This window comes from Rana temporaria, chromosome 10 (genome assembly GCF_905171775.1).
Source record: "Rana temporaria chromosome 10, aRanTem1.1, whole genome shotgun sequence".
NCBI classification, from domain to species: Eukaryota; Metazoa; Chordata; class Amphibia; order Anura; family Ranidae; genus Rana; species Rana temporaria.
Genome location: NC_053498.1, coordinates 136,921,545 through 136,948,416, shown reverse-complemented (window position 1 = coordinate 136,948,416; position 26,872 = coordinate 136,921,545). Strand labels below are relative to the sequence as shown.

At 51.8% G+C, this 26,872-nt stretch overlaps 1 protein-coding gene across 1 annotated transcript; it reads right to left on the bottom strand.

The window, feature by feature from the left end:
• Positions 1-1,026: 1,026 nt before the first annotated feature.
• On the bottom strand, positions 1,027-26,776 carry VPS26B (VPS26, retromer complex component B). The gene is made up of 6 exons (XM_040326361.1): positions 26,432-26,776; positions 11,826-11,982; positions 9,562-9,726; positions 6,879-7,054; positions 4,738-4,880; positions 1,027-1,883 (listed from the first exon to the last, which is right to left on the bottom strand). The coding sequence occupies exons 1-6, from the start codon at positions 26,652-26,654 to the stop codon at positions 1,737-1,739; spliced, it is 1,011 nt and encodes a 336-aa protein (XP_040182295.1). The 5' UTR covers positions 26,655-26,776; the 3' UTR covers positions 1,027-1,736.
• Positions 26,777-26,872: the final 96 nt, after the last annotated feature.

Here is a 26,872-nt window from a genome sequence, read left to right as displayed (position 1 = left end):
CCATGAGACCACTGGAAACTGGGCAAGGCAAGTACAACAGGAATGGGCATCAACAAAAACCTTGGGCAAGGCAAGAAGATCAACATAAATCTTGAATATCTCCAGGAGGGCTTACATCATATCTTACTGAACTTTGGTTCATCTTGTTAGGGTTAGCATTGACACCAGGGCTCTACAAGCAAGCAAAGCTATAGGAAGCGCTATCTCTATAGGAAAGCATGAGTTGTGTTCACCAAGCTGAATCCAGCTCCGACTTACCCAAGGATAATTTTCTGTAACCCTTAGGTTGTTGGGATTGTCTGAATGCAAAGCTGGCTGGACTTAAGGGTTTTGGGTAAAGTGCCAAGGTAACTTGGTGAAACATGTTACAGAATTGCTCATGTGTAGGGGTTGATGTGGCAGTAGATGCCTACAAGCAAAAGGCTCAAAGTGCCATGAAACCACTAGAAACTGGGCAAGGCAAGTACAACAGGAATGGGCATCAACAAAAACCTTGAATATCCCCCGGAGGGCTTACGGCATATCTTACTGAACTTTGGTTCATCCATCTTATTAGGGTTTACATTGACACCAGGGCTCTACAAGCAAGCATAGCTATAGGAAGCATTATCTCTATAGGAACGCATGAGTTGTGTTCACCAAGCTGAATCCAGCTCCGACTTACCCAAGGATAATTTTCTGTAACCCTTAGGTTGTTGGGATTGTCTGAATGCAAAGCTGGCTGGACTTAAGGGTTTTGGGTCAAGTGCCAAGGTAACTTGGTGAAACATGTTACAGAACTGCTCATGTGTAGGGGTCAATGTGGCAGTAGATGCCTACAAGCAAAAGGCTCAAAGCGCCATGAGACCACTGGAAACTGGGCAAGGCAAGTACAACAGGAACGGGCATCAACATAAATCTTGAATATCCCCAGGACGACTTGCGTCCTATGTCACTGAACTTGGGGCATATCGACGTGTAATCACAAACCTTTTTAAGGACTGAATCCGCTGAATCGCTTCTAAAACTACCATTTAACCAAGCAGCTAGCTCTGAAACACATTTTCTTTTTGCTTTTTTGGGAGTAGGACATGTTTTGGTTATGAATGCCGTCCATTGTTCGTTGCGTGTGATTTGAAGAAACAAATTTAAATACATTTTTTGAAGAGTTCCAAATTTCCTTTTCATTGTATAAAAGTCACATCATCTGTATCAACATATTGGAATCATGGGAATTCATGCAGAGCAATGGTCCCTCCAGGGCCCCATTGCGTGGGAGACAGGTGCTTGGAATGGAAAAAAAAGGCAGGTTTAAAACTGGCACCGAAAAAACGGTAACTGAGGTCAGCACTGACTATACAACCACAAGGTGAGGAGGTCACTGTTCATACGCAGGAATATTTTCTTCAAAGGCCATCCCTTTTGGTTTTTTCCTCTGGGTGTCGGAGAATGTACTGGGCCTCAATGGCAGGATGGTCGGTATCTGTTACAAGGCAATGAGCATAAAAAGTATCAACGTAAAAGGTTAAAAGGGGCTGGTCGTGCATGTCCCCCCCCCCCCCCACCCCATGTCACTGAACATCAAGTAGCAGCTGGAGGAGTGGCCGGCCAGGTACGGTGAGTGAAGCTGGCCACGCCCATCTGCGAGCATGACCCACCAAGTGTCTGTGTTTAGCACAGGTGGTAAAGGTGGGTGTCGGGAGAGGTTCAGTCTGAGTATTCAGTCAGCGGAGACCTGTTCTGCTCCCAGCAAGTGGTCACTCTTTCTCCAGATCTCCTACGGCAGCTCCACTGAGTTGTGGTCGGTTGTCGGGGTGGGTTCCCTCGAATCTTTGAGAGGCAATGGCAGCCTGGTGAGACATGCTCTTTCTCACAACGTCCCCTTTACGCCATAACACCACCTCCTGGAAGAGGATGCAAAGGAGTAAGGTTAGGGGTGAGTAAAAGAGAAAACAAGATAGGGAAGAAGGGCAAGAGAGAGAGAGGGAAGAAGGGCAAGAGTGAGAGGGAGAGGAAGAGAAATAATAAAAAAAAGATGGCGTGAAAAAAAAAAAAAAGAATGACGAATTGGATATTCAGAGGAGGGAGAGAGAGTGAAGAGGAAATAAAGAAGCTTGGGGAGAGAGAGATGCACAGAGGGAGCGGGCTGGAGAGAGGTGCACAGAGGGAGCGGGCTGGAGAGAGGTGCACAGAGGGAGAGAGCTGGAGAGAGATGCACAGAGGGAGCGAGCTGGAGAGAGATGCACAGAGGGAGCGAGCTGGAGAGAGATGCACAGAGGGAGCGAGCTGGAGAGAGATGCACAGAGGGAGCGAGCTGGAGAGAGATGCACAGAGGGAGCGAGCTGGAGAGAGATGCACAGAGGGAGCGAGCTGGAGAGAGATGCACAGAGGGAGCGAGCTGGAGAGAGATGCACAGAGGGAGCGAGCTGGAGAGAGATGCACAGAGGGAGCGAGCTGGAGAGAGATGCACAGAGGGAGCGAGCTGGAGAGAGATGCACAGAGGGAGCGAGCTGGAGAGAGATGCACAGAGGGAGCGAGCTGGAGAGAGATGCACAGAGGGAGCGAGCTGGAGAGAGATGCACAGAGGGAGCGAGCTGGAGAGAGATGCACAGAGGGAGCGGGCTGGAGAGAGATGCACAGAGGGAGCGGGCTGGAGAGAGATGCACAGAGGGAGCGGGCTGGAGAGAGATGCACAGAGGGAGCGAGCTGGAGAGAGATGCACAGAGGGAGCGAGCTGGAGAGAGATGCACAGAGGGAGCGAGCTGGAGAGAGATGCACAGAGGGAGCGAGCTGGAGAGAGATGCACAGAGGGAGCGAGCTGGAGAGAGATGCACAGAGGGAGCGAGCTGGAGAGAGATGCACAGAGGGAGCGAGCTGGAGAGAGATGCACAGAGGGAGCGAGCTGGAGAGAGATGCACAGAGGGAGCGAGCTGGAGAGAGATGCACAGAGGGAGCGAGCTGGAGAGAGATGCACAGAGGGAGCGAGCTGGAGAGAGATGCACAGAGGGAGCGAGCTGGAGAGAGCTGCACAGAGGGAGCGAGCTGGAGAGAGCTGCACAGAGGGAGCGAGCTGGAGCGAGCTGCACAGAGGGAGCGAGCTGGAGCGAGCTGCACAGAGGGAGCGAGCTGGAGCGAGCTGCACAGAGGGAGCGAGCTGGAGCGAGCTGCACAGAGGGAGCGAGCTGGAGCGAGCTGCACAGAGGGAGCGAGCTGGAGCGAGCTGCACAGAGGGAGCGAGCTGGAGAGCGATGCACAGAGGGAGCGAGCTGGAGAGAGATGCACAGAGGGAGCGAGCTGGAGAGAGATGCACAGAGGGAGCAAGCTGGAGAGAGATGCACAGAGGGAGCGAGCTGGAGAGAGATGCACAGAGGGAGCGAGCTGGAGAGAGATGCACAGAGGGAGCGAGCTGGAGAGAGATGCACAGAGGGAGCGAGCTGCACAGAGGGAGCGAGCTGCACAGAGGGAGCGAGCTGCACAGAGGGAGCGAGCTGCACAGAGGGAGCGAGCTGGAGCGAGCTGCACAGAGGGAGCGAGCTGGAGCGAGCTGCACAGAGGGAGCGAGCTGGAGCGAGCTGCACAGAGGGAGCGAGCTGCACAGAGGGAGCGAGCTGGAGCGAGCTGCACAGAGGGAGCGAGCTGGAGCGAGCTGCACAGAGGGAGCGAGCTGGAGCGAGCTGCACAGAGGGAGCGAGCTGGAGCGAGCTGCACAGAGGGAGCGAGCTGGAGCGAGCTGCACAGAGGGAGCGAGCTGGAGCGAGATGCACAGAGGGAGCGAGCTGGAGAGAGATGCACAGAGGGAGCGAGCTGGAGAGAGATGCACAGAGGGAGCGAGCTGGAGAGAGATGCACAGAGGGAGCGAGCTGGAGAGAGATGCACAGAGGGAGCGAGCTGGAGAGAGATGCACAGAGGGAGCGAGCTGGAGAGAGATGCACAGAGGGAGCGAGCTGGAGAGAGATGCACAGAGGGAGCGAGCTGGAGAGAGATGCACAGAGGGAGCGAGCTGGAGAGAGATGCACAGAGGGAGCGAGCTGGAGAGAGATGCACAGAGGGAGCGAGCTGGAGAGAGATGCACAGAGGGAGCGAGCTGGAGAAGATGCAGACAGGGAGCGAGCTGGAGGAGATGCAGACAGGGAGCGAGCTGGAGGAGATGCACAGAGGGAGCGAGCTGGAGAAGATGCAGACAGGGAGCGAGCTGGAGGAGATGCACAGAGGGAGCGAGCTGGAGAGAGATGCAGACAGGGAGCGAGCTGGAGAGAGATGCACAGAGGGAGCGAGCTGGAGAGAGATGCAGACAGGGAGCGAGCTGGAGAGAGATGCACAGAGGGAGCGAGCTGGAGAGAGATGCAGACAGGGAGCGAGCTGGAGGAGATGCAGACAGGGAGCGAGCTGGAGAGAGATGCAGATGAGAGAGAGAGAAAAAGAAAGAAAAAAAAGAGAAATAAATAAAAAAAGAAAAAGGGAGAGCTGAAGATGCAGAGTGTCAGACTAAGTTCTAGATGCCAATAGAGAGAGAAGCAGAGAGCTGGAGATGCAAAGAGAGAAAGAAAAAGCTGAAGACGCAGAGGACAAAGGCGGAGAGAAGAAATAGGCTAAAAGAGAACGGCACAGAGACAGAGAAAACTGAGGACAGAAGGAGTGAGAATTGTGTATTAATTTGGAAAGAAGAAGGAAGTTTGTTGCCCACAGGCAGTAGATCTATAAGTCACCCTTACTTTACAATAATGCCCGCGATGAGGAACCTACAACCCCCATACATACCTGCTGTTTGAAGTAACGCCTTTCTTCTTCATCTATGAGCACCAGATTGAGGTAATAGCGCACACTAAACTTCTTGTTGATATCCCTCATGGTTGGCGTCAGCTCATAGCCAGCAAGGAACAGCCGGATGGGTATGGATTCCCCTGCAGCAAAAAGATAAGAGACAGGAACATTAGATGTCTTTGCTCCAAAAGATAAAACGTATTAGAAAAAGAATACTGCATATATATTATAAAACATAACCTAAAAAAACGTCACCCAGAATGCATCAGAATTATGATGTGACCAGTGTTTAACTGAACAAAAAGGTTTCTTCACTTATTATCTTATTTCCTATCAGGCAGCGACAACGTTCCCAGGAAGTACAGTATTTGTAGCTGCTTTTTTTATTCAACCACTAGACCTCAGGAAGATTTACCCCCCCCCCCCCCCCCCCCCTTCCTGACCAGGCCATTTTTTGCAATACGGCACTGCGTTACTTTAACTGATAATTGCAACACTGTACCCAAATAAAATGGATGGGATTTTTTTCCCCACATATAGAGCTTTCATTTGGTAGCATTTGATCACCTCAAAAATTACAAAATACAAAATTTAACTTTATGCAATAAAAAAAAAAAAAATCATCTTCACAAATTTAGGCCAATATGTATTCTGCTACATATTTTTAGTAAAAAATAATTCCAATAAGTGTATATTTATTGGCTTGCGCAGAAGTTATAGCTTCTGCAAGCTATGGTAAATATACACTGGAATTTATATTAATTTATTTATTTTATACTAGTAATGGCGGCGACTGCGATATTACAGCGGATAATCAGACACTGGCACTTTGTGGGAACCAGTGACTAATACAGTGATCAGTGTCAATACTATACACCAGGGATGGAATGGCCATTGGGACTACAGGGAGTTTCCCGGTGGGCCGATGGCTCAGTGGGCCGGGCTTCAGTGACAGCGGACCGCCGCCAACCCCCCTCCGCTCCTCTGTCTCTCCCTTCCCGCAGCACTCACCTCCTCTCCCTCCCTGCATCGCTCACCTGTGGGGGAAACGGAGAAGCAGGGGGAGAACCAGAGGAGCAGGGGGGACGACAGAGGAGCATGGGGGAGGGGACAGACAGCTGACTCAACAGCTATGGCCTGGGAGTTTCTCACTTCTGCCTATTCTTGTCCCATAAGAGGGGGGGGGGGGGGGCACCAAACTGATTCTTTGCCCCAGGTGAAATAATGTCTAGCTTCCCCACTGGTACTGCCTATAAGACTACCAGTACCAGCCGTTCTATTCTAATAAACTAGAATGGCTAGTGAAGGGGGAGAGGGGGCTTGGGTGGCCGAGGCGGTGCAGGAGTTGGCCGGCCGCTGTGGGAGAGACCGGTCAAAGTGAGCCAGTCTGGATGAAGTCCAGGGCCAAATGTTTGTCCCAGTCCAGCCCTGCTATACACTGTCCTAATGACACTGGCTGGAAAGAGTTTAACATCTAGGAGGCAATCAAAGGGTTAAATGTATGCCCAACCAGTGTTTGTGTGAGGTGCTTTTACTAAGGGATGTGATGGATTTTATTCCCTGCTTTGCATCACTTCCTGGCTGTCAGGACAGAGCTCTGCCTTGCTTACATAGGCAGAGTTCCATTCAGCATCTCTTTGCGACGATCGGCGGGTGCCTGCAGACACCCATTGCCTGGCACCCGATGATCTGCTTCTGCTGTGAGTAATCGCAGCAGAAGCGGCGCTTGCCCCCACCCACAGGCGGAGGTGCAGAATAACGTATATATACGTAATTCTACACAGAATAGCTGCCCTGTAGCATTAAATCTGGTTAAAAAATAAATAAATTGGTAAAGTTCCTTTGTAAGAAGGTGACACTGGGATACCTCCAGGATTCAGTCACTTGACTCAAAGACAGGGGGGGGGGTCATGGATCTTGGAAGATTGATGTCCTGAGGCTGTTCAGGCAAAGCAAGTCGCTCTGCATCTCTACCTGAACCATCTTCCTGAGATCACCCTAACCAAGGTTCCAACAAAGGCCACATGAGCAAAGCCTCAGCAAGGACTAGGCAGCCTAGGTGGTGTCCTTAGTGATGTCATATCTGCTACTTCCTGTCAAAGGCTCTCTGTAAATCCCTCCCGCTCTGGGCTCCTGACCTCTCACGGGGGCTCCGTCCATGATTTCATACTTGGCGATGGTGTCGTTCTCATGGTAAACATTGGGCCCGGTGCCCGTCGTCTCTCTTTTAATGATATCGATCTCCATGTGTTTAATCTTGATCCGCACCAGCAGGAAGTAGATTTTGCCTACGATGACATCTTTGAGGTGATATCTGGAGAAAAAAAAAAAGTGTAAAATACAACATATCTACAGCAGACTCAAGAGCACCTGTATTGGAGCAAAAAACAGAGCTGTCAAGGAGTGAGGTTAGAATGGTGAACACAGCACTGGCATATTGGCCGTATTAAAGCCCTTTTCTAACCTTAAATCATCTAGATGGGAGGATGTTATTTCAAGAGTCCATGAGGGACAAAAGACTCATCCCCAACTAGAATATCACATCCTCGTTTTTATAAATATTATATATACAAAATTATGTAAAAATAATTAATGTATGTATGTATGTATGTATGTATGTGGGGGACATGGAGGGTGACAGCAGCAGCACGGAGGGGGGACATGATGATTCAGTTATATGAATGGACAGAGTCAGTGATCACTGACTCTGTTCATTTGGAAAAGGTACATGCCCTGCGTCCATCGGCGGCCTTGTCCGGCGTCCGTCTGCGGCCTTGCGCAGGGTCCGTCCAGCCTTGTGGGTGTCAGTCTGTGGCTTTGGAGATGTCCGTGTGCGGCTTCCTCGCGGGGTCCGTCCAGCGTTGTGAGTGTCCGTCTGCGAGTCCATCCGCACCTTGCCCGGGGTTGCAGCGGTGTTTGTTTTTGGATTTGGCGCCTTTGCCGAGAGGAGCCGGATTTCCCGTGTGTTCGGCTTGTCTCGGCGTGGCCGAGCCGAGTGCGCAGTAGGCTCGGCTCGAGGCTGCGGCGCTCGGTTCCTCTCGCGTGGCTACGGGCGTAGCCGAGTGCGCAGTACACTTGGCTCGGTCTATTTCGGCAGCACCCGGGAACAGTAGTATCGGCGTATATTGCGCACCCACGATTTCCCTCTGATTAAGGGGAAAAAAGTGCGCGGTATACGCCGATTAATACGGTAACCCGGCGCTCTGTCACTCACAGCCACGCCTCCTGGCCCTGCTCATATGATAGACAGAACAGTGACCCAATGCGTGGCCATGAGATGTGGCTGTACACTCGGCTCGGTCTATTTCGGCGGCACACGGGAACAGCAGTATCGGCGTATATCGAGCACCCACGATTTTCCCCTGATTAATGGGTAAAAAGTGCGCGGTATACGCCGATTAATACGGTAACCCGGCACTCTGTCACTCACAGCCACGCCTCCTGGCCCTGCTCATATGATAGACAGAACAGTGACCCAATGCGTGGCCATGAGGCTGTGCGTCGGGTACACAGGAGATTATGGTGTTCTGCAAAGTTCTCCAACCCATCAGAAACTCCAATCGCCTAACTTCTGATTAAAAAACAGCACTAATTGGAGTTTTTGACGAATTGGTGGTTGGACACAATGCTGGCAACCGAATAAAGTCCGTTGCAGGATATTAAGGAGCGGAGATTCTTACTCCACTCTGATACTAGCCAAAAAAATGGCCGCCTCTGAGGTGGCAACAACTTTGTCCTCGTTAGCCGCTGTGCTGTCAAACAGCTCAGTCTTCCTCTACCTCTCTATTTGGTTGTCGGTGTTGCGTCCAACTACCAATTCGTCAAAATCTCAGATTACTAAGGTTTTAAATAAATCGGATGTGACATAGTTAGAGTTTCTGATGGGTTGGAGATATTGACAGAACAGCGGCTATATGTAATTCTGCGGTGCTCTCTTCTTCCCTCAGAGACAGCAGGGATCGACGTATAACACGCACCCACGATTCCCCCCCCGATTGCAAGAGGGAAAAAAGTCTGCGTTATACACAGATAAATACAATATGGGCAAGATCCACAAAAACGGGCGTATATTTAGGCGGGCGTAGCGCATCTCATATGCGCTACGCCGCCGTAAATCAGAGTGGCTCCTAGGGTATCCTCAAAGAACTTGCTCCCATATGCGGGCCTGGCGTAACGTAAATCTGCCGGCGTAATTCAAAGTAGGCTTGGAGTGGGCGTGTTGTAGGGTAATCTAGTATGACCCCACGTGATTGACGCTTTTTACGAATGGTGCATACGCCGTCCGTGGACGTATGCCAGTGCGCATGCGCGAAATCACGTCGCAAATAGTCAATGCTTTCGACGTGAACGTAACTTACGCAAAGCCCTATTCGTGAACGATTTACGCAAACGGCGTAAAATTTGACGCTGTCCCGACGTCCATACCTAACATTGCGTACACCTCATAGAGGCAGGGGTAACGTTACGCCGAAAAAAGCCTTACGGAAACAACGTAAAAAAATGCCCCGGGCGGACGTACGTTTGAGAATCGGCGTATCTAGCCAATTTAAATACTCTACGCGGAAATCAACAGAAGCGTCACCTAGCGTAAATATGCACCTAAGATCCGACGGCGTATTAAGACGTACGTCAGTCGGATCTCGCCCACATTCAGGCGTATCTTGTTTTGTGGATACAAAACAAAGATACGACGGCGCATCGTAGAACTTACGCGGCGTATTAATAGATACGCCGCCGTAAGTTCTTTGTGGATCTGGCCCTATATATCTAACATCCTGGTGGACTGGCCCTGCAACAGACCATGCAAACCAATAAACCTACTTGGACTTGTTGTACTCAAATTCAATGTGCAGACAATCCTCAATGCCCACTTCCATCTTGATGGAGGAATTAAGCTCCGGGTAGGTACTTAATGTGTGGACAACAATGTCAATTTCCTTCCCGATGTCATTCAAGCGACGGCTGAGAGTGGCACGCAAAAAATACCTGGAAAGAAGCAAAATGTACCAATACAATTATTGTATTAATTAACATTAATGCAGAATTAATGCAGAACTCATGCCAGTTAGCTAAATGCATACTTGAAATACCATTTTAATTTGCATATGACATTTCCTTCCTATGCCTGCCTATAAAAGGAATCATTAAGATCCCAAACAGCTCAAATTCTTTTCCATTTACCACCTAAAATTTGTTTTTTAGGCAGCAAAAAAATAATAAAAAATCCATGCAGTGAGACCAAAGAGGTGCCAAAAGTAGGCACCTACGGGAACATTTCTAAATACAAGAAAGTGGGTGAGTATCCCCCGAGTGCAAGGGGTTAACAGGACTTTGCTTTGCCAAGAAACTCAGGGAATTCTAATAGGCAAATAACGACTTGATGTAAAGTCAATAGCTGGCTATACAAAGCACACCAAGATCTAATTACAGGAATACAGAGTGCTACAAATATGCATACACACTGCAATCACATGAAAGGCCTGGAGTCCTGCTTGCTACAGAAATCATAAACCAGCTGAATCAGAAGTTCAAGTGGTTCTAAAGGCTGAAGGTTTTTAAGCATCGGCTCTCCAGAGACTCTCCCTCCTCATTGGCTGCAGTGGGAGTCATTGTCAATGAGGAGAGACAGGGGCGAGCCGTAGTTCCGTGCCTGAATGGACACGCCAAGTAGCGGCTCCATAGCACGCCTGCTTGGGTGTCCTCACTGCAAGCTGCTCTGGTGGCACTCAACAGGAAGGAGGGGCCAAGAGCACCGGCGGGGGACCTGAGAAGAGGCGGATCGAGGCTGCTCTGTGCTAAAAACCATTACACACAGCAAGTAAGTATAACAGGTTTGTTATTTAACCACTTAAGACCCGGACCAAAATGCAGCTAAAAGCCCAGGCCAGGTTTTGCGATTCGGCACTGCGTCGCTTTAACAGACAATTGCGCGGTCGTGCGACGTGGCTCCCAAACAAAATTGACGTCCTTTGTTTCCCACAAATAGAGCTTTCTTTTGGTGGTATTTGATCACCTCTGCGGTTTTAATTTTTTGCGCATTAAACAAAAATAGAGCGACAGTTTTGGAAAAAAAATGCAATATTTTTTACTTTTTTCTATAATAAATATCCCCCAAAAATATATAAAACAACATTTTTTTTTCCTCAGTTTAGGCCGATACGTATTCTTCTACATATTTTTGGTAAAAAAAAAAAAAAAAAATAATCGCAATAAGCGTTTATTGGTTGGTTTGCGCAAAATTTATAGCGTTTACAAAATAGGGGATAGTTTTATTGCATTTTTATAAAAAAAAAATTTTTTACTACTAATGGCGGCGATCAGCGTTTTTTTTCGTGACTGCGACATTATGGCGGACTCTGACACATTTTTGGGACCATTGTAATTTTCACAGCAAAAAATGCATTTAAATTGCATTGTTTATTGTGAAAATGACAGTTGCAGTTTGGGAGTTAACCACAGGGGGCGCTGAAGGAGTTAAGTTTCACCTAGTGTGTGTTTACAACTGTAGGGGGGTGTGGCTGTAGGTCTGACGTCATCGATCGAGTCTCCCTATAAAAGGGATCACTCGATCGATGCAGCCGCCACAGTGAAGCACGGGGAAGCCGTGTTTACATACGGCTCTCCCCGTTCTTCAGCTCCGGGGAGCGATCGCGAGGGGGTGGCTAGAAACGAATAGCCGCCCCCTCATCCCGGATCGCTCCCAGACGATTTCCGACCGCCGCATGCACCGGGGGGGGGGTCCCGATCGGACCCCCGACCCGCGGAAAGGCAGGGACGTACATGTAAGCCCATCTGCCTGTACGTGCCATTCTGTGGACGTATATGTACATGCGGCGGTCGTTAAATGGTTAAATTCCACCCATTTAAAATCCACCGCAGAGACCACTTTTATCTGAAAGAGAACCGCCCACTGAAGAAGAGGATACCTGGGGTTATGATAGCTAGCTGGTACCATAACAACGGTATTCCTCTTCAAAGTAGCGACGCATAACGGCGGCGGGTGGTTGGAAAGTGGTTAAGAAACAAGCTGAAGGCGGCTCTGCTATAATCAGATAATAAACCTGTGGACTGCAAAGGATCCCTACCTCAGTTTCACGTTCTGACCCGTGTACGATTCGTAGGGTTTCTCCACGTGGGTGAATTCAAAGTCGAAGCTCTGCGACTGGGACAGTTCTCCGGGCCGAGCCAAATCTTTCACCAGGGATACAAACTCATGGTGGTTCCCTCGGTCATAGTACAGCTCTGCAGAGGTAAAATGGAGAAAACAATTAACAAGATAGATGAGAGACTGGAGGATAAAGCTGCACGAAAAAAATCGTGATCTCGATTCAACCCCCCCTCACGATCTCTATAAAATATATATATTTAGCAGAGACCCCAGCGAATAAAATGGCGATTGTTGCAATGTTTTATGGCACATTGTATTTGTGCAGCGATCTTTCAAAACGCAATTTTTAGGGAAAAAACACTTCAATGAATTAAAAAAAAAAACTAAACAATAAAGTTAGCCCAATTTTTTGGTGCAATATGAGAATCGTGATCTTTATTTTTAAAATAAAAACAAACCACGCACAACAATATTTTTTACTTTTTGATATAATAAATATAACCCCCCCCCCCCCCCCCCCCCAAAAAGAATTTCTTCATCAGTTTAGGCCAATATGTTCTTCCACATATTCATCCCACCGACGAAACATGCCTACGCCGGGGTGGAGTGGGCGCATATTTACGCTGGACGCATTTGGCGCTCCCATTGATTTTCCATTTAAATATGCGCCTGACGCAAGTGTGCGTAAGTTATACGTACGTCGTAAAGTTATGCCCCATAAAGGAGGTGTAACTCAGCAGCATCCATGCAAAGGGCTGCACCAGGGAACACAAGCCGGCGTATTTTAAGTTGGACGTGAATATGACTAGGCGTAGGTTACGTTCACGCCGTAGGCAGTGATCCGACGTATCTTAGGGAGTAGTTCCGACGTGATTCTGAGCATGCACACTGGGATGCGTCCACGGGACGGTGCATGCGCCGTTCGTTATACGTATCTGTCTGGCGCTCGGCCCATCATTTGCATGGGGTCACGCCCACTTCCACCTAAGCCGGCTTACGCCTAGGAAACCCAGCGCAGTTTTGGGAGCACTGGCTTTGTGAATCCAGTGCTTGCCTCTCTGTGCTGCGTCGGTGTAGCGTACAGGAGATACGCTACGGCGGCATAAATGTGCGCCGCTGTCGGTGAATCCGGGCCTTTGTGTCTACAAAATAGGGGATAGATTTTTGGAATTTTTTATTATTATTATTTTTTATTTTTTTACTAGTAATGGCAGCGATCTGGGACCAGTGACATTCATACAGCGATCAGAGATATAAAAATGCACTAATTACTGTATAAAAGTCACTGGCAGGGAAGAGGTTAACACTAGGGGGCAATCAACGGGTTGTGTTCCCTGGTAGGTGTTTCTGACTGTGGAACAGCAGATCTCTCTAACTCCCCTGACAGAACGGGGATATGTTTGTTTACAATGCTGTGGAGCATTCGCAGGTGGTCAGCGTTCATCACAGCCGCCGGCCACGCACATTGGCTCCGACATTTTGGCCGCGCACACCTACGGTGATTTGCCCAGGAGAGCACACCTGCCACTAGTCCTTAGGCGGTTAAATAACAATAAAACTCACAATACATATCTGGCCACATGCAAAATAATCTGCCAATTGCCTGCAGTTGATGGTGGCCCGCACATTCTGACGATTACCTGCAGTTGACGGCGGCCCGCACACACTCTGCCGGCAGGTGACGGCGGCCCGCACACACTCTGCCGGCAGGTGACGGCGGCCCGCACACACTCTGCCGGCAGGTGACGGCGGCCCGCACACACTCTGCCGGCAGGTGACGGCGGCCCGCACACACTCTGCCGGCAGGTGACGGCGGCCCGCACACACTCTGCCGGCAGGTGACGGCGGCCCGCACACACTCTGCCTGCAGGTGACGGCGGCCCGCACACACTCTGCCTGCAGGTGACGGCGGCCCGCACACACTCTGCCTGCAGGTGACGGCGGCCCGCACACACTCTGCCTGCAGGTGACGGCGGCCCGCACACACTCTGCCTGCAGGTGACGGCGGCCCGCACACACTCTGCCTGCAGGTGACGGCGGCCCGCACACACTCTGCCTGCAGGTGACGGCGGCCCGCACACACTCTGCCTGCAGGTGACGGCGGCCCGCACACACTCTGCCTGCAGGTGACGGCGGCCCGCACACACTCTGCCTGCAGGTGACGGCGGCCCGCACACACTCTGCCTGCAGGTGACGGCGGCCCGCACACACTCTGCCTGCAGGTGACGGCGGCCCGCACACACTCTGCCTGCAGGTGACGGCGGCCCGCACACACTCTGCCTGCAGGTGACGGCGGCCCGCACACACTCTGCCTGCAGGTGACGGCGGCCCGCACACACTCTGCCTGCAGGTGACGGCGGCCCGCACACACTCTGCCTGCAGGTGACGGCGGCCCGCACACACTCTGCCTGCAGGCGACGGCGGCCCGCACACACTCTGCCTGCAGGCGACGGCGGCCCGCACACACTCTGCCTGCAGGTGACGGCGGCCCGCACACACTCTGCCTGCAGGCGACGGCGGCCCGCACACACTCTGCCTGCAGGCGACGGCGGCCCGCACACACTCTGCCTGCAGGCGACGGCGGCCCGCACACACGCTGCCTGCAGGCGACGCCGGCCCGCACACTCTCTGCCTGCAGTCGATGCCGGCCCGCACACTCTCTGCCTGCAGTCGATGCCGGCCCGCACACTCTCTGCCTGCAGTCGATGCCGGCCCGCACACTCTCTGCCTGCAGTTGATGCCGGCCCGCACACTCTCTGCCTGCAGTCGATGCCGGCCCGCACACTCTCTGCCTGCAGTCGATGCCGGCCCGCACACTCTCTGCCTGCAGTCGATGCCGGCCCGCACACTCTCTGCCTGCAGTTGATGGTGGCCCGCACATTCTGCCGACTGCCTGCAATTGATGGGGGCCCTCACATTCAGCTGTCCAGCCTGTGATCCTCTACGCGTCATTGTCGCTCTGCTCAGATACCAGCACTGAACACGCACACCAGCTGTTTCCTGTCCTCCTTTGAAGTACAGAAAACTTCCGCCAGCAGGCCGCCTGTTTACTGAGATTTGCTCGCCGGGGGCCCGAGATCTCTGCCGTCCGGCTCCGGGGAGGAATGAGATTCGATGAAGTCCTCATTCTTCTATCAGCGTGCATCAAACAATGCTACACAAGAGGAGGAATGAGGAAATCGCATCCAGCTGGGCCGCAACGTGACAGGGGGGGTAACTCGGCTAACATTAACAGGCCTGGGAAGCGGGGGGCCCCCCTAAAGGGGAACACTCCGGTACTCTCCTATACAGAGCGGTGATGATCTCCTCCAATTAGAGATACGCCCAAACAGATCGGTTGAAAATTGCGTTTTTTTGGCATTTTGCTGATAGAGAAAGAGGTGTCAATAACGCACGCAATATTGTCGCAATTTTACTGTTTTTCATAGGTCATGTGACTCAAAAAATGCATCAAAAACCTAACACAGGTGCGCTATTGATGCGTTTTTGCTGCACTTCCAATGCATTTCAACGTGGAGGTGCGTTTTTTTTTTAACTGACCAAAAACGCAGCACGATTTTTATTACCACAATGGAAGTGCAACGGACCAAGGTGAGGACATCCAGAGGATATAAAGGGATGCGTTTTTCTTGGGCTAAAAGTGCCGATAATGGCCGACGATAAATTCATGTTCATTTAAACTCATGACATTAATTAAAGAGTCAAATATCATACAATTATATATAAAAATTAGAGACGCATCAACATTTCGGCGGCCGGATAATAAAATTGATCGAAAATGGTTTTATCGCCATTTTGCCGATAACAGTAAAAGGTGCTGATAATGGCGCTGAAACTGTATCTTTCCGCAATTTCACCGTGTTTATAGTATGTTTTTCATAGGTCATGTGACTCAAAAACGTAACATGGGTGCGTTATTAATGCATTTCACCTTCTCTATTTGTCCTGATTAACGCCTTTACACGCCCATGAAGTCGAGTTGAGTTTTCCCCACCCTTAGCAGCTATAACAGCTACAACTCTTCTGGGAAGGCCGTCCACAAGGTTTAGGAGTGTGTCTATGGGAATGTTTGACTATTCTTCCAGAAGTGCATTTGTGAGGTCAGGCACTGATGTTGGATGAGAAGGCCTGGTTCACAGTCTCCACTCTAATTCATTCCAAAGGTGTTCTGTCGGGTTGAGGTCAGGACTCTGTGCAGGCCAGCCCAAACTCACTCATTCATGTCTTTAAGGACCTTGCTTTGTGCACTGGTCCAGGTTTGGTGGAGGGGGGATTATGGTGTGGGGTTGCTTTTCAGGGGGTTGGGCTTGGCCCCTTAGTCTCAGTGAGAAGTGGAAGTCTAAACTAAATTCTCTGCATTTTTAGACACCACCGATCAAACACTAACCTAGCTAATCCTGTTTAAAAAAAAAAAAAAAAAAAAAAAAATATATATATATATATATAATAATAATAATATATATATACACACACACACACAAGTATACATACCTTTTTTGAAGCCGCTCTGACCAGATCCTATGAGGCTTCGCTGTGTAGGCGGGTGCAGAGAACACAGACGACAACAGAAGCCCTATAGTAAGTCTATGGGTGATGTCACTTCCAATTCATTACACAGATGTTGTCGGCTGTGTCCTCTGCAGAGCTTCCGCCGCTGGAGATCGAGTCAGATCCCGTAAAAAAAAAAAAAAGTATATATATATATATATATATATATATATATATATATACACACATATACATATACACATACACACACACAGGGCTAGATAGGTGGGCGTCTATAAATGCAGGGATTGTAGTTTTAGCATGGACTTCCACTTTAAGACATCAGCATACCAAGACATTTTGGACAATTTAATTCTCATAACTTTGTGGGAACAGTTTGCGGACGGCGTCTTCCATTACAACATGACTGCGCACCAGTGTACAAAGCAAGGTCCATAAAGACGTGGATAAGCGAGTTTGGGGTGAAAGAACTTGACTGGCCTGCAAAAAGTGCTGACCTCAACCCACTAGAACACCTTTTGGATGAAGTAGAGCGGAGATTGTGAGCCAGACCTTCTCGTCCAACATCAGTGCCTGACCTCACAAATACGCTTCTGGAAGAATGGTCAAACATTCCCATAGACACTCCTAAACCTTGTGGACAGCCTTCCCAGATCAGTGCCTGTGCCCATATGTAGCAGCCCGCCAGTAACCATCAGATGCAGCACCCCGCCAGTGCCCATGACGTGCAGCCCCCCAGTGCCCATGATGTGCAGCCCCCCAGTGCCCATGACGTGCAGCCCCCCAGTGCCCATGACGTGCAGCCCCCCAGTGCCCATGACGTGCAGCCCCCCAGTGCCCATGACGTGCAGCCCCCCAGTGCCCATGACGTGCAGCCCCCCAGTGCCCATGACGTGCAGCCCCCCAGTGCCCATGACGTGCAGCCCCCCAGTGCCCATGACGTGCAGCCCCCCAGTGCCCATGACGTGCAGCCCCCCAGTGCCCATGACGTGCAGCCCCCCAGTGCAGAGGCGTTGCTAGGGGGGTGCGGTCCGCACCCGGGTGACACCATTCCGTTTTTTTTTTTAGCTGACATGCCCAGCCTGCCCTGTGCCAGCCCAGCCTGCCCTGTACCACCCCAGCCTGCCCTATACCACCCCAGCCTGCCCAATGCCACCCTAACTTGCACTATACCACCCCAACCTGCCCTGTACCACCCCAACCTGCCCTATGCAACCCTATTTTGCCCTATACCACCCCAAACTACCCTATACCACCCCAAACTACCCTATATCACCTCAACATGCGCTATACCACCTTAACCTGTCCTATACCACCCCACTACACCAACCTGCCACTATACCACTCTATACTACCCTAACCTGCGCCTATACTATCATTTACAGGGGCTGGTTTGGGGTGCGCTGCCTGCTTGGTGCTGGGCAGCCTAGACAGAGGTGGGGTGACACCATCCCTAGCGACGGCACTGCCCATGACGTGCAGCCCCCCCCAGTGCCTGGTAATGCATGTCACGCTGTGTGTCAGAGCGGAATCGCTGTGCAGCTGCTGTAACGATGTCCCCGCCTCCTATGACACACGGCACAATGATTCCTAGCATTGGAGTGCCGTCTATCACAGGCGGTCTAGGAGGCGGGACAAGACAATGTTCCATCGGCTGCAGGGCGATTCAGATCCAGCTCTGACACACAGCGTGACATGCATTACCAGGCACTGGGGCAGGAAGGGGAGACTCTAAGGGGTGTGCTGGGATAATACATGTGCGGCACCCGGTGGGATGGCCCTGACCCTTTTTCGGCACCATTATCGGCAACATTGGGGCTGATGGAGAGAAAGGGCTTGATACCAGTGGCGGTGCGTCCATAGAGGGCGCAGGAGCACCGCTCCCTCTCTCCTGCACCCATCAATCAACAATACATAGATTCATGCCTTGCATGAATCTATGTATTGTTGCCTCTGACGCGGTATCCGGCCCCCTGTTGAGCGCCGTCCATCTGAATAACAGCGGTGGGCGTGTTTTGGAAGTGCCTGATTAGAGCGAGATGCTCTAATCAGCTTCCAAATGGTTAACCAGAGGGCGCAAGGGCTGTGCGTTCCCTGGTTAACTAGTGCTGTTTTGGGGAATCGCTTCCCTAACACTGAGCCAATCAGGTGGTTTTGGGTCTGGTTACTGGTCACCCAATTGGCTGAAGCGACATCGAGGGCGGGAGAAGACATCGAGGGAGCATGGACAGGACGGCGCTGACCCGAGGAAGGTAAGTGCTGGGCTGGGGGGAAACTGGTGGCAATTGGGGGGCACAAACAGGTGGCAATTGGGGGGCAGGAATTGGGGGGCACAAACGGGCAGGAGTTGGGGGGCACAAACGGGCTGCAGTTGGGGGGCACAAACGGGCTGCAGTTGGGGGGCACAAACGGGCTGCAATTGGGGGGCACAAACGGGCTGCAGTTGGGGGGCACAAACGGGCTGCAGTTGGGGGGCACAAACGGGCTGCAATTGGGGGGCACAAACGGGCTGCAGTTGGGGGGCACAAACGGGCTGCAGTTGGGGGGCACAAACGGGCTGCAGTTGGGGGGCACAAACGGGCTGCAGTTGGGGGGCACAAACGGGCTGCAGTTGGGGGGCACAAACGGGCTGCAGTTGGGGGGCACAAACGAGCTGCAGTTGGGGGGCACAAACGAGCTGCAGTTGGGGGGCACTAACGGGCTGCAGTTGGGGGGCACTAACGGGCTGCAATTGGGGGGCACAAACGGGCTGCAATTGGGGGGGCACATTGATACTTTGTTTCCGATATATGATTGTTACTTTTACATCTAAGTTTTCCCCTTTTATTATTCTACTGGAACTGCACTCCTTATGTTGAAACATTTTTGTTCTTCTCATCCGGTCTGTTGAGTTTGGGAGCAGCGGCCGGAGAACAACATTATTCTTATTACAAATTTCCTTGGACACATTCATGCTCCTGGCTCTCTCGATGGTCCCAATACTTTTGGTAATACAGTGTAGGTTGGCTCCTCCTCCACCATTTGGTCTGGTGCTCATATTGTAAAATCAATAATAGTCTGGCAGGGGCGCCAACCCCTTTCCCAATCCATACAGTACGGCTTTATATACACTTGATAGTAGTTGTACAAGTCGTTTCCCTCCTTTGGCAGCCCGCCGCTGAACCGCGACGATTACTAAGGTGGATTTGTACAAAAGAAACCCAAATTGATGACCAAGACACATAATGAAGCTGCAATCTGATTTCTGGGCGCACAGCTCTGTGATCGATTCAATACATTGTATATATGCTACGAGTACCGATCGCGTGTGTGAGGAAGAACAGGTTACCATGGCGATCCTCCATGATTGAGAAGTCAGCTAGAAGCCCCAGTGTGCTTATTTTACCAGGATTTAACACATAAAAATACAACATAAATCGCGCATTCAATATGGCAGAGGAGGAACGATCAATTATGATCTGAAATATGAGGATGATCAGATTAGTAAAACGGGTGAGGAGGGGAAACAGCCTGACAACGGCACCTGACCACCGGTCTGCACCACCCGTTCTAGAAAGATGAATGTGGGAGGAATGTTCAGTGGGCCGGCCGACACTGGTGGACCGGAGATCACTATTGATCTGCAGTTCCATCTGCGTTACGAAGGTTACAATACGATTGTACAATCTATGGACCCATTCATGAGACAAAATGTTTGGGCGTTGAGGAGCATTGTGTTAAGAGGTTTATTCATTCTGATTGGGCTGTGAAAACACTTCAGCGCACAGATCCTGATCCATTTCACAAAATACAATGCAGCGCACTGCCATGCACACAGCCTTTCCGCTACAGTGCACCGAGGATGTGCGTTGGGGTGCAATTAAAAAGAAACGCTCATAATCATTCCAAATGTTCAAGCCAGGTCGTTATGTTCATTTCTAAATCTCTGAATTGGCCTCTCCAATGAACCACTTTTGAAATGTGAAGGAAATCTCTTCTTTATTCCTTGCTTTTCAGCTTCTGTGCTCCTCCCCTGATAGAAGCCCAATTTGTGGCCATTACTAACATTGAGCTCTGCTTAATAAGTTGCTAGGGAACATGCAGCCAGGTCACATAACCTCATTGGTTGTTATGAGTCAGATGGCCAAGCTGCCCACACCAGGTAAACGCACGATGCGTGGCCGCCTGTGTCCTAGCAAACATGTGACGCAGCTGCCCGTGCCCCAGCAATGAAAGATGCTAAAGGTTTTTTAGCTCAGTCTGCATCCTATCAAACAATGAAATTGCATGGTGCAACTTGCAGCATCCTAGCAACCAAAGATACTGCATGGCGCATCGGCTGGCAACCTAGCAATGACTAGCGCTGTGCAGTCTGACCACCTGTGTCCCAACAACCAATTCTTTCCATGTTCTGTGCTCCTCCCCTGATATAAGCCCGATTGGTGGGCATTACTAACATTGAGCTCTGCTTAATTACCTGCTAGGGAACTCGCAGTCAGGTCACATAACCTCATTAGTTATGAGCCAGGTGACCAGGCTGCCTACACAAAGGAAATACATGATGCTGTGTGGCCTGGCTACCTATGTTCTAGCAACCAATGATGCCATGTGGCTCAGCTGCCCCAGCAATGAAAGACGCTAGATGCTATGCAACTTAGTCTGTATCCCAACAAACAATGACACTGCACAGTGCAGCTGCCGGCATCCTAGCAACCAAAGACACTGCATGGCATTGCTGCCAGCATCCTAGCAATCAAAGACACTGCATGGCGCAGCTGCCGGCATCCTAGCAATCAAAGACACTGCATAGCGCAGCTGCCGGCATCCTAGCAATCAAAGACACTGCATGGCGCAGCTGCCGGCATCCTAGCAACCAAAGACAGACACTGTATTGTGCAGCTGCCAGAATCCTAGCAACCAAAGACACTGCTACAGCTGCCGGAATCCTAGCAACCAAAGACACTGCATTGTGCAGCTGCCAGAATCCTAGCAACCAAAGACACTGCATGGCACAGCTGACGGCATCCTAGCAACCAAAGACACTGCATGGCACAGCTGATGGCATTCTAGCAACCAGAGACACTGCATGGCACAGCCGTTGGCATCCTATTGACACTGTGCAGTCCCACCACCTGTATCCCAGCAACCAAGGCTTTGCAGCTTATGTTCTCCTCTCCTGATAGAAGCCTGATTTGAGGGTATTACAAGCATTGAGTTCTGCTTAATTAGTTGCTAGGGAACAAGCAGCCAGGTCACATAACCACATTGGTTGTTAAGGATCAGGTGGCCGAGCCACCGACACCAAGGGAATGCACAATGCTGTGTGGCATGGCTGTTGGCATCCTAGCAACCAATGACACTGCATGGCACAGCTGCTGGCATCCTAGTAACCAAGGATGCCAGCTGCCCTTGCCCTAGCAATGAAAGATGCTATTTAGCTTAGTGTGCATCCTAGAAACCAATGATGCTACATGGCACTGCCGCTGGCATCCTGGCAACCAATGATGGCATGTAGCCCAGCTGCCCGCTCTCTAGCAATGAAAGATGCCATTCGACTTAGCTTGCATTCCAGCAACCAACGACACTGCATGGCACAGCTGCTGGCATCCTAGCAACCAATGATGCCATGTAGCCCAGCTGCCTATGCCCTGGAAATGAAAGATGCTATTTAGCTTAGTCTGCATCCTAGCAACCAATGACACTATATGATGGAGCTGCAGGAATCCTAGCAACCAATGATGCCAAGCAGCCCAGCTGCCCTTGTCCTAGCAATGAAAGATGCTAGATGATATTCAGCTCAGTCTGCATCCTAGCAACCAATAACACTGCATGACGCAACCTCTGGCATCTAACAACAATAGGCACTGCACAGTCTGACCGCCTGTGTCCCAGCAACCAAAGAAGCTTGACCATCGAGTGGCGGATCCATTGAGCCTATCACTGCTTGACACAGATAAAGCAAAGGACACAAGTTTAGTGCAGAATGACTGTCAGCTCTTCTGATCACTGATTTACGTCTGCAGGCACTATGATGTCACAAGTTCATTGTAGAACAATTATCAGCTCCTCTGTCCACTGATTGATCACCAAGGGCACGATGACACCAGGAGCTCAGTGCAGAGCGATTGTGAGCTCCTCCGTCCACCGAATTGCATCATGAGGCAACAGGATGCCCCAAGCTCACTTCTGAACGATCGGCAGCACCTACCACTATGGGCAGGAGAACGCCGCACTCTCAGCACAGAATAATTATTCGCTCTACTGCCTATAATTTACATCTATAGGCACCATAAGCTCAATGCAGATCGATTGTCAGCTCTTCTGGTGCATGATTTATGTCTTGGGACACACAAGCTCAACACAAAACGATCGTCAGCTCAATCAGCCCCCTGAAATATGTCATGAGTCATAATGACGCCACAAGCTCAATGCAGAACGATCGTTCGCTCTTTTCCACTAATTTATGACAACAGGCAGCATGATGTCACAAGCTCAACCCAGAATGATTGTCAGCTCTTCTGGTCACGTATCTATGTATACAGGCAACGTGACGTCACAAGCTCGATGGTCATTGGCTCTTCTGCCACATCCTCAGTGCAAATCGATCGTCAGATCTTCCAGACACCGATTTACGCCTACAGGTTAATGACTCCACAAGCTCAACGTAAAACGATTGTCAGCTCTTGCGATCGCCGATTTGTATCTACGGCCATCATGACAACACAAGCTCAACACAGGACGGTCAGGTCTCTCGGCCCCCTGATCTATGTCAACAGGCACCTTGAAGCCACAAGTTCCACGAAGAACGATCTTCAGCTCTTCCGGCCCCCGTTTTACTACAAAGGCATGATGACTAGAGGTCGACCGATATATATTGGCCGATATTTGGCCGTTTTTGTGTAATTGGCATCGGCCGATTATCGTGAAAAAAATCGGCCGATTTGCGGCTACAATATCCGGCCCGCATGGCCGCCTGCCCTGCAGTACTGTACTGACCACCAGTCACCAGTGACCCCGCTCCCGCATTCATGTATGGCCCCTGCTCCTCACCGCAGGTCCTGGAAGTCTACTAGCGCGTACGGCGGCGAGTAGGCCGTGGCGTCACTTTCCTTCCCCCGCCCCCTGCAGCTCGCGGTCCACTCATTGCTCACAGTAGGGGCCACTCCTGTCTCCCACGTCACTTGCGTGCCCCCGCCCCCTGGTTCCCGGGTCTTCTCCTGGCTCTCCTTGCGAGGTAGAGGCGTGACGTGCAGTGCGCGCCCCGCCCCCTGCTACTAGTTCCCGACTCCTTATCTGATTCTTTCAGCATCCGCCCCTGCATTCTACTCGGTATGTGGCATTTTCCTTTTTTTAGTTCGTTGATCACTATTAATGGGCATATTAATTGTCAACACTAACACTGCTGGGCATATGTTAAAGGTCACACTGATGGGCACTTTTTTGTGTTAAGGGGCACACTAACGGGCGCATTTTTTTTTAAGGGGCACGCTGATGGGTATATTTTTAATGTGCGCACTGATGAGCATATTTTTTTAAGAGGCACACTGATGGACACATTTTGTTGTGCCCATCAGAGTGCCCCTTAACATAAAATATGCCCATCAGCGTACACATTAAAAATATACCCATCAGCGTACACATTAAAAATATACCCATCAGCGTGCCCCTTAACATAAAAGTTTTGTTGTGCTCATCAGATTGTCCATTAACATAAAATTTGCCCTTAATAATATAAAATGTGCCCACTGTTAAATTTTACGAAATGGGGGGGAAAAAAAGAAAAAAATCGGCCCAAGATATCGGCCGCAAAAATCGGTATTGTATATCGGCCATCGGCCGCCCCGATTTCCAAATATTGGCATCGGCCATAGAAAAACCCATATGGGTTGACCTCTAATGATGACCCCACAAGCTCTGTGCAAATCAACTGTCAGCTCTTCCTGCGTCGCGCCCCCCCCCCCCCCATTTGCATCTACAGGTGCAGTGATCCCAAAAGTTTAGAGCAGATCGATCGTCAGCTTTTCCGCCTAATTTACATCTACAGTCGCTGTGATGTCACAAGTTTAGAGCAAATCGATCGTCAGCTCTTCCGTCACCCAATTTATATACACAGGTGCCGTGAGGCCACAAGCTCAGAGCAGAACGATCGTTAGCTCTTTTGGACCCTGATTTACGTCAACAGGCGCCGTGACTCCAAGCGTTCAGCGAAGAAGGATCGTCGGCTCTTCCGCCGCCCCAATTTATATCTACAAGCGACATGACGCCACATGTTCAGGAGCAGATTGTCAGCTCTTCTGGTTGCCGATTTACCACTGTGGGAGTGTCATCGATTGCGAGACGAGGAGCACTGAGGGCGATGATTGGGGTCCCATAGTCATGAAAAAAGAGCTGACAATCGATCGTCGCGGCACCTGTAGTTATAAATCGGGGGGAGAGGGGCAAGAGCGAACCATCGTAAGGCACTGAGCTTGTGGCGCCGTCACGCCCACAGTGGTAAATCAGCGACCAGAAGAGCTGACAATCACTCTGCTCTGCCACAACCTCAGTGCGTTCGCTCTTTTGGCCCCTCAATTTTTGTCTACAGGCGCCGTGACGACACGTGTTCAGAGCGATTGTCAGCTCTTCTGGTTGAAAATTTTCCACTGTGAGTGTGATGACGCAACAAGCTCAGTGCAGAGCAATGGTCGCTCTTTTGGACCCCCCGATTTATGTCTACAGGCGCCATGACGCAACGTAATCAGCGCAGATCAATTGTCAACACTTCCTCATGTCTATGGGACCCCCAATCCTCGCCCTCAGAGGTCCCCGTCTTGCAAGCGATGACATGGGATGGATTTTTCCAGTCGAAGAAAGTGAACGCTCAGGACATAAACTTGCACGCTCGGCCAGCTCGACGCCCCCGGTTAGGCCGTCAGCTCGTAGCCCCCCCGGTTACGCCGCCAGCTCGTCGCCCCCCCCCAGTTACGCCACCAGTTCGTGGACCCCCCGGTTACGCCGCCAGTTCACGCCCCCAGTTCGTGCTGCCCCCACACTTACGCCACCAGTTCGGGGACCCCCCTGGTTACGCCGCCAGTTCACGGACCCCCCGGTTACGCCGCCAGTTCACGGACCCCCCGGTTACGCCGCCAGTTCACGGACCCCCCGGTTACGCCGCCAGTTCACGGACCCCCCGGTTACGCCGCCAGTTCACGGACCCCCCGGTTACGCCGCCAGTTCACGGACCCCCCGGTTACGCCGCCAGTTCAGGCCCCCCCCCGGTTACATCGCCAGTTCGTGCCCCCCCCGGTTACGCAGCCAGTTCGTGCCCCCCCGGTTACGTCGCCAGTTCGTGCCCCCCCCGGTTACGTCGCCAGTTCGTGCCCCCCCCGGTTACGTCGCCAGTTCGTGCCCCCCCCGGTTACGTCGCCAGTTCGCGCCCCCCCCGGTTACGCGGCCAGTTCGTGCCCCCCGGTTACGCCGCCAGTTTGTGCCCCCTCTGTTACGCCGCCAGTTCGTGCCCCCTCGGTTACGCCGCCAGTTCGTGCCCCCCCGGTTACGCCGCCAGCGCGCCCCCCAGTTACGCAGCCAGTTCGTGTCCCCCCGGTTACGCCGCCAGTTCGTGTCCCCCCGGTTACGCCGCCAGTTCGTGCCCCCCCGGTTACGCCGCCAGCGCGCCCCCCAGTTACGCAGCCAGTTCGTGTCCCCCCGGTTACGCCGCCAGTTCGTGCCCCCCCCGGTTACGCCGCCAGTTCGTGCCCCCCGGTTACGCCGCCAGTTCGTGCCCCCCCGGTTACGCCGCCAGTTAGTGCCCCCCCGGTTATGCCGCCAGTTCATCGCTCCCCCGGTTACACCAACAGTTCGTCCCCCCCCCCCAGTTACACCGGCAGCTTGTCGACCCCCGGTTACGCCGCAAGTTCGTGGACCCCCAGTTACGCCGCCAGCTGGTCGCCCCCCAGTTATGCCGCCAGCTCGTTGCCCCCGGTTATGCCGCCAGCTCGTTGCCCCCGGTTACGCCGCCAGCTCGTCGCCCCCCAGTTATGCCACCAGCTCGTTGCCCCCGGTTACGCTGCCAGCTCGTGGCAGAACGATCAGTCGCCCCCCAGACATCTATCTCACCGATCTGGCCGATGAACTCGATCTTCAGGCCTTGGTGCTCCAGCCTCTTGCCCGGACTCCTCAGGGTGACGGTGACCCGGCCGGACACGGTCTCCCCGTCATAGAAGAGGAAATATTTCTCCTTCTTGCCGTCCTCCGTCTTGTGCTCCACCCGCCGGCGGCTCTCCGCATCGCTCAGGGTGACGTCCAGCTCGGCGGACGGGCCGAAGCCGAAGAAGCTCATGGCGGAGTCCGGCCGCGGCGATCAGGATCACTGACAGCTCTGCACCGATTTCCCCCCGGAGCCCCCCCCTTGCTCTCCGTTGCTGCCTGTGCTCCGCAGACTGCGCATGCGCCGCCTGTGCAAAGGCTAACGGGGGCTGCATTGTGCGCATGCGTAGGAAGGGCAGCTTGCCCAGAGCAAACATGGACGTCGGGGAACCAAAATATTGCGCATGCGCA

Excerpts from the sequence above, each read along its gene's own strand:
- VPS26B (XM_040326361.1), bottom strand. The coding sequence starts at position 26,654 with ATGAGCTTCTTCGGCTTCGGCCCGTCCGCCGAGCTGGACGTCACCCTG. Across the intron at positions 7,055-9,561 it reads TTTGAGTACAACAAGTCCAA|ATATCACCTCAAAGATGTCA; the intron begins GTAGGTTTATTG and ends TTTTTTCTCCAG. Across the intron at positions 4,881-6,878 it reads GGACGGAGCCCCCGTGAGAG|GGGAATCCATACCCATCCGG; the intron begins GTCAGGAGCCCA and ends TTTTTGCTGCAG.